Source organism: Eimeria maxima, genomic scaffold, assembly GCF_000499605.1.
Source record: "Eimeria maxima Weybridge genomic scaffold, Emw_scaff1227, whole genome shotgun sequence".
Lineage (NCBI taxonomy): Eukaryota > Apicomplexa > Conoidasida > Eucoccidiorida > Eimeriidae > Eimeria > Eimeria maxima.
The window spans coordinates 1,446-7,757 of NW_013564232.1; the positions used below are offsets into that span (position 1 = coordinate 1,446).

General features: G+C 50.9%; 1 protein-coding gene across 1 annotated transcript; it reads right to left on the reverse strand.

Moving 5' to 3' along the window:
- Nucleotides 1–3,616: 3,616 nt before the first annotated feature.
- EMWEY_00050250 (hypothetical protein) lies at nucleotides 3,617–5,446 on the reverse strand (the record flags this gene model as incomplete). Its single annotated transcript, XM_013479574.1, has 1 exon — nucleotides 3,617–5,446. The coding sequence occupies one exon, from the start codon at nucleotides 5,444–5,446 to the stop codon at nucleotides 3,617–3,619; it is 1,830 nt and encodes a 609-aa protein (XP_013335028.1).
- Between the last annotated feature and the right edge of the window lie 866 nt (nucleotides 5,447–6,312).

Here is a 6,312-nt window from a genome sequence, read left to right on the forward strand (position 1 = left end):
CTGCGCTGTTGTGGAGCGTTGCCGACACGACTGCTTTATACCGTTAGCCACTTCTACAGCGCCTCCAGGAGCTCCAGCTTCTGCAGATCAGACTGTCTCCCCACCAGCGTCGACAAGGCAGCGACTCCCTGGATGTAAAATCCTAAGAGAAGTTCTGCTACCCGCATAGGAAATGGCAACGGAAGCCGAGGAGCAACAGACGCACAAACTTCCGTCACCTGTATCAGTCGTGGCGTCACACTTCCAACGCGTGGTTGCGACGCAATTTCAGTGTTATCACTGACTCCACCAGTTGCCTCTTTGCTTGCTAAGCAAGTTCCCAAACACGGCGTTGCTCCCTCTTTGCGTTCCCCTTCAGCCAGAGACCTCAGAAGTCCATGTCCACGGTTGCTCCCAATAGTGAGCTGACGGTAACAACAAAGTAGCACAGATGCTGCAGAAAATGCTGCCGCGAAAATCAGGGTCTTCATCTGTAAATTCCAGTTTAGTGGCCAGCGGGGAAGCTTCCGTGTGGTGTGAGCTGCAAGCGCATATTCCCGAGGTCCCCATTCCTCAAAACTTCCATACCTGTTCGCCACTTGCAAACGACTGGTGTCGATGGTATCAGGGAGTGCATCTCCTTTAGGGCCGGAAACAGATATCTCCATTTTCTTTTGCATAGCCGCTAGGCGATGAGTGTTTCCCTCAGCTGGTTTGTTACGAGCCAGGAAAATCCATCATCACCACGCTTGCGGAGCTATCTCGTGAGCTGGGAGAAAGAAACATGTGGTTAACACCACTAAACGCTAAATCTAAACCCTAGGCCCTAAAACGCCAACCCCTAACCCTAACCGCTAACCCTAAAAGCACTACGCCCTGAAACCCTATGCCCAGATAAAACTGCGCACCCAATCCCCAGAAACCAAGCATCATTGGAGAAGACGATATCCTAGTAGAGCTATTGATGTTTCTGAGAACAGATTGATATGTAATGTAGCGAGTGTACCAGCTCATTCCAAGGCCCCGTGCAGAGGTTGACATGCGCCTCCACAATCGCCGGCCGACTTTCCCCCGTCTTTGCGCGTCGATTATTTTTCCAGCGGTAGACCGTTTCTCAGAGCAAAAATTATCAACAAAGGGCGTAATTCATGTTTGAACAGTCATACAAAGTTTGCTTCAATAATTTCTTGTCGGCAGTGAAGGCCCTCAGATGGCGAGCATACAATGAATTCACTGTGTCGCGTCCCCTCCGTGCAGTAGCTGAGGGTGTGGGCGCTCGCGCGTATCCTGCAACTCCACTAGCCCTTCTGACATTTTTAAGCATATTCCACCCATATTTTTCCTTTTGGGGTACACCCGATGATCTTTTGGAAATCCGCAGGCTACAGTTGTAGCAAGGCGTGTCTAGCATACTCTGTCCAGGCTGAACACGTATTCCACAGTATCTGCAGGCAGCTGACTGTTGACTACCAAATGAAATAGTAAGCAAGCCACCATTTGGCTAGTAAATTCAAGCGCCGAAGATTGGTTTGGGGAAATACTCCCATGGGGCAGCCGCGGAGAAGGAGTTGCAGACATAGCTGGTGCGACTCCCGAGGTTTACTTGATAGGCGCCTGCACTCCGCCGCACGAGCAACGGACCCTTGTGCTGCAGTGCGTAGGAAGCGAAGAAAATGGAGGTGAGGTCAGCTGCTGCACTGTTTGGAACTGTGTCTTTCGGTGCGGTTCCCCAAATGCTCACAATGAGAGTTCCTTAAAGGCAGCCGACCTCCTCCCCCGAACTCCGGGCGTCCAGTGCTCACAAGCTCAATCGCTTGGAGTTGAAAAAGAGTAGGCTGCCTACCATGAGTTGCAACACATCTTGCTGCAACTCAAGGCAAAATACAGCCCCACATAAACAAGTGACGAGGGAACAATAAGCTTCCTAGGATATGCGTACACGCGCTGTAGATTGTTGTTGGGAACTTTTACTTGCTCATTCTTAGTCTAATAGGACAGCCGAAATCTTCAAATTCCCTTTTATGGTACAATATACCTAGTTGGTACAAGTATTCGTTCAACTTGCTCTGTGGAGGCTGGCACTGATGGCCGCGTACGTGCTGAACAACTGTCTACAGTGTTAATTTATGCTCTAACAGCGGGGTTGGCTGTCCTTGCATGTGGGGTAGAAATGCAGCGGGAATTGGGCTAGGGATAACTCCAACAACCCGTGACAGTCCGTGTTACGAGACTCTTCTACCGTTGCTGGCGATCGCCAACTAAACTAAACTAGAGTGAAGAAACGCAACACAAGAGTTCCTACAAGGCTGACAAGGGTCGCGGAATCCAATCTCCAGGCTTCCAGTGCCCAGCGGCACAAGGTCCTGGAGATCTTTAAGAGTTGGGGCCCCTTGTCATGGTTTGCGGGATCCCCCGTTGCTGCAAGGCTAATCCACCAGCAGGCATACCAACCACGTGCTCAGGGCTTGCACTCCTCTTAAATACGCAGAGTTGCTCTACGGCGCCTCACGTCATACATCCGGGAGTTGCTACGTCCGGATTGTACTGTCTGCCTAATGGCTTTAAATATATCCTTTTGCTCCCAAATGCCTGTCTTGGCAATGCGTCAAAAGGGAATTTTTCAGGCATGCCGGCGGCCTCTCCTGTAGAAGAGCCTGGGGATTCAGTGGAGCAGCAGCTCCCTACAGCTCCAGAAGACAAGTTACTGGCTGTTTCCCAGAGGGATTGACATGTAGTGTTCAGGGGCCCCCAAGGGCAAGGTGTTGTTGCGAAATGCGTCCGAGTATATCTAAAAGGGTATGGCGACTCTCATACGGGCCGACAGAAGCAAAAGGACAATGCCGAACGTGGGGATTCTGAGTACACGTATTTGTCTCTTTCAGAGTAAGTAAAATCCATATCTGCCTCCTGAGTCGCGTTATTTACAGCATCTAACAATGTAAGGCGCTTGTAGCATCTATGCACCCGTAAATGCTTTGTCTGAAATTGGATGCAGATGCATGCATTACACAAAAGGCATCCCTATTCAGGTCAGGGAAGTACGATCACAACTAAACACTACGTGGGCACGTTCCTTTTCACAGTAAGCACAAGATGTACATACGAGGTTACACCAACTGACATACACATACAAGCCTGCAAACGCGAGCAAACGAAACAATGACAACGACAGTCATTATTCATGCTATCGAGTAACTTGAATGACCTTCCTGAGTTTGCCAGTGGATTTCATACTACATAGACCAAAGACGTGCACTAAAATACGTAACCAGAAGGTGGAATTCGAAAATGGCAGAAAAGTAGTTTTGCTATGACACAATACGCACTCCCGTCTTTCTCCAGTAAAGGGTAATATGCTGAAAGTGCGCCAGAAAAGAATAGCGGTGAAGACAAACAACCGGACAGCAGACAACGCAAAGCGGGGTTATATGCACGCATCCAATGCGCTTCAGACTATTTAGAGAATAACAGCAGCTAAACCAGTGCATGTTTCTCCCGTTATGAGCTTGAAATCACAGGCACCTCACGATATCCTTGTGCACTGCACGCACAAGCCAGAAAATTTTGGGTCCCATCAATCCGTCCTGCAAACGCCTCTCAATCAGGACATGTGTACACCTGCATAGCATACCCCCAGTCACCTGCTGTCGGTGTTCTTGTCAAGCCACGCCGACTCTCTAAGAGCGTCTTCATTCACTGCATCCCCGCGTTGTCGTACAAATGCTGATACAGAAGAAGGGGGTCGTGCCGTGTCTTGTCTCCTTCCTCCTCCCTGCGCCATTCCTTGTCCCATTATGTAGCGGCTTCCGGTCCTCCCCTCTAAATCTGAGGACCCGGTCATATCTACTGACCAACTGTTATGTTCTCTAGTTAGCCAAAACGGCCTCGAATGGGGACGGGATGGCCTGTGGATGTCTGCAGATTGACCTTGTGACCGTAAGGAGTACAGCATCTCTGTACCTTCCGAGGCAATTGACTGTGGTGTTGTAAAGGGGAATAACGAGGGTGGAGACGCAGGAAGAGTCATCAACCCCCACTGTGAGCTAGCCCCATTTTGCAGAGGGTCACCTGCACTGCCTCCCTGGAGGCCTTCTGGCGTATGTGATGCCGCTTGGGCATTCAAATCTGGAATCGGAACCTGAGGCAAATATGGCGGGCGTTGCCACTGTGCGCTAGTTCTTGGTGACCCTGTCGTCTCTGTGGGCAGGCCAAAGTTCCAATTAGCATCCCTCCCATACCAGGATGCCTCCGTCCCTTTGGCTGGTGGTAGAACTGGCTGTGAACTCGCGGTCAGGGAAGAGGCTGCAGGGTCTGAAGAGGGGTGATCATCCCAGCCTAGCTTGGAGACTACTGAAAGTTCTGAAAAGGCTGTATCCAGTTCAGGCAGAAGCTGACAGTAAACCGGCGTTGCTTCAGTTTGGATCTGAGCTGCCTGCATCATTTCAGCTTCAGATGGAGGACTGATGCCGCCTGGTGCCTGCTGAGTCTGCTCAGAGTTACTGCTGTCCATTTCTGCTTGACTCTTTTGTGCCTGCGCTTCTCCCTTCCTACAATCAGACAAGCTCGCCTGGCCTGTAGAGTGACCAGGAAGCGGAGGACGACCTCCATCAGGTGTTTTTGTCGCTTGGTCGCTTGTAGGGGCAGCGCTGTGCCTATCTTGGGGCTCCCGTTGTTCTGCGCTAGACTCTCCTTTGGGGGGCCTTTGGGTCGTATATAGGGGATTTTTGAGCCAAGTGCTGGGGTCAGTTAGGTCGACAAGTTGCTTGTCCAGTGTTTTTCGAGGGCTTGCGTCTATTGCATTGAGATGCGGCACACGCACTAGCCTCCCCTGCACGCGATTGGCTTCAAACACTCGCAGTAGATGACTCAAGTGCTTACTCATGAACACCTGAGAACGCCGGATGTAGACGATGCGCTTCAATTCCTCGGTAAATTCATGTGCTGCTTCCGCCGACACTGGCGTTTCTGGGTGTTGGAGCCCCTCTGATAAAAATGTTTGAACAAAAGTGTGTATGAGTCTTAAAGCCGTTTCCTGAAGGTCCAGAAGTTCCCCCAACATCTTTAAACGATCCTCATTTGCGATCGGTGGGTTGTCTGGCTTAGTATTTCGCAGCTGTTTTGCGTACTTCACGAGGCGAAGTGCATGGCGTTGTTGCGAAGTGGTTTCAGGCTGGCGGCAACAAACGCCTATCACGACAAAAGCTGCTCTGTCGGCAAACGAAAGGACTTCCCATTTGCGTGTCTCAAAGTGTGTTCCCAGCAAGGCCGACAGAGCGGCGACTTCCTGAATGCAAAGTCCCACGAAAAGGTCGACCACCTTCATAGGGTATGGCAGCGGAAGCAAGCCGGCAGTGAGCGAGCAATCTTTCGTCACGTGCATGAGTGTTCGTACCACGCCTTCAGCCCGCCTCTGCATCGCAAGTTCAATGCCATCACTGACACCTACAGGTGGTTCGTTGCCTTCCATGCCGGTTCTCCAGCACCCTCCACCTCTTGCCTCCAACCATTCTCCTGAAGCTCCCCCTTCAGCCAGCGTCCTCAGAAGTGTTTTTGAATGCCTGTTCCCAAACGTGAGCTGACGATAACAACGGAGCAAAAAAAATGCTGCAGCAAGGGCAGTCGCGAGGAACACACTCCTTAGTTGCAACTTTCGTTCCAAACTCCGACGTGGAAGCCCTGTTGAGGCATAAACTGCAGACACGCTCACCTGATCCCTCCAACCGCATCCACCCACAACGCCGTCTTTGCTGCCCCAAGGAAAAGAGGGACTGTTGGCGGAAAGAAGGACTGCATCTCGACACGGAATCGAAGAGGGTATCTCCGTGTGCCTATGCATAGCCGCTGAGCAGTGAGCTTTCCTCCGAACTATGCACCGCCTAAGCGACAGGAAAATGGAGAGTTCTATAGATGATGCATATGCAAAGCTATTTCATGGGGCCGGAACGAAAAATCGTGAGTACCGCAATCCGTCGGAAATGGCGTACTCCTGGCGTCCTCAGACCTCCGCAGCTCGACAACTCTTGGAAAGATGAGCATCTAAGGTAGTTACAGATCCACTAGAAAAACTTTAATGGGAGGGAATGGATGTGTCATCTCCTTCAGCGGAGCAACAGACCGTATGAACTTGGCCTCTCCTGGCGGCGCCGACGATCCCAGGTTTCCGGGCTCCAGCGTAAATATAGGTTTGCTTAATTTAAGAAGCCAATCAACCACACAAGTATTGTTTGAATAAGCAGACGAAGCCAACTCTAATGATGAATGATTTCAGCCTTCCGTAGAATAAGAACAAACACACACCGTCTCGGTTGCCCCTCGCGTGGGAAAATGCTGTGC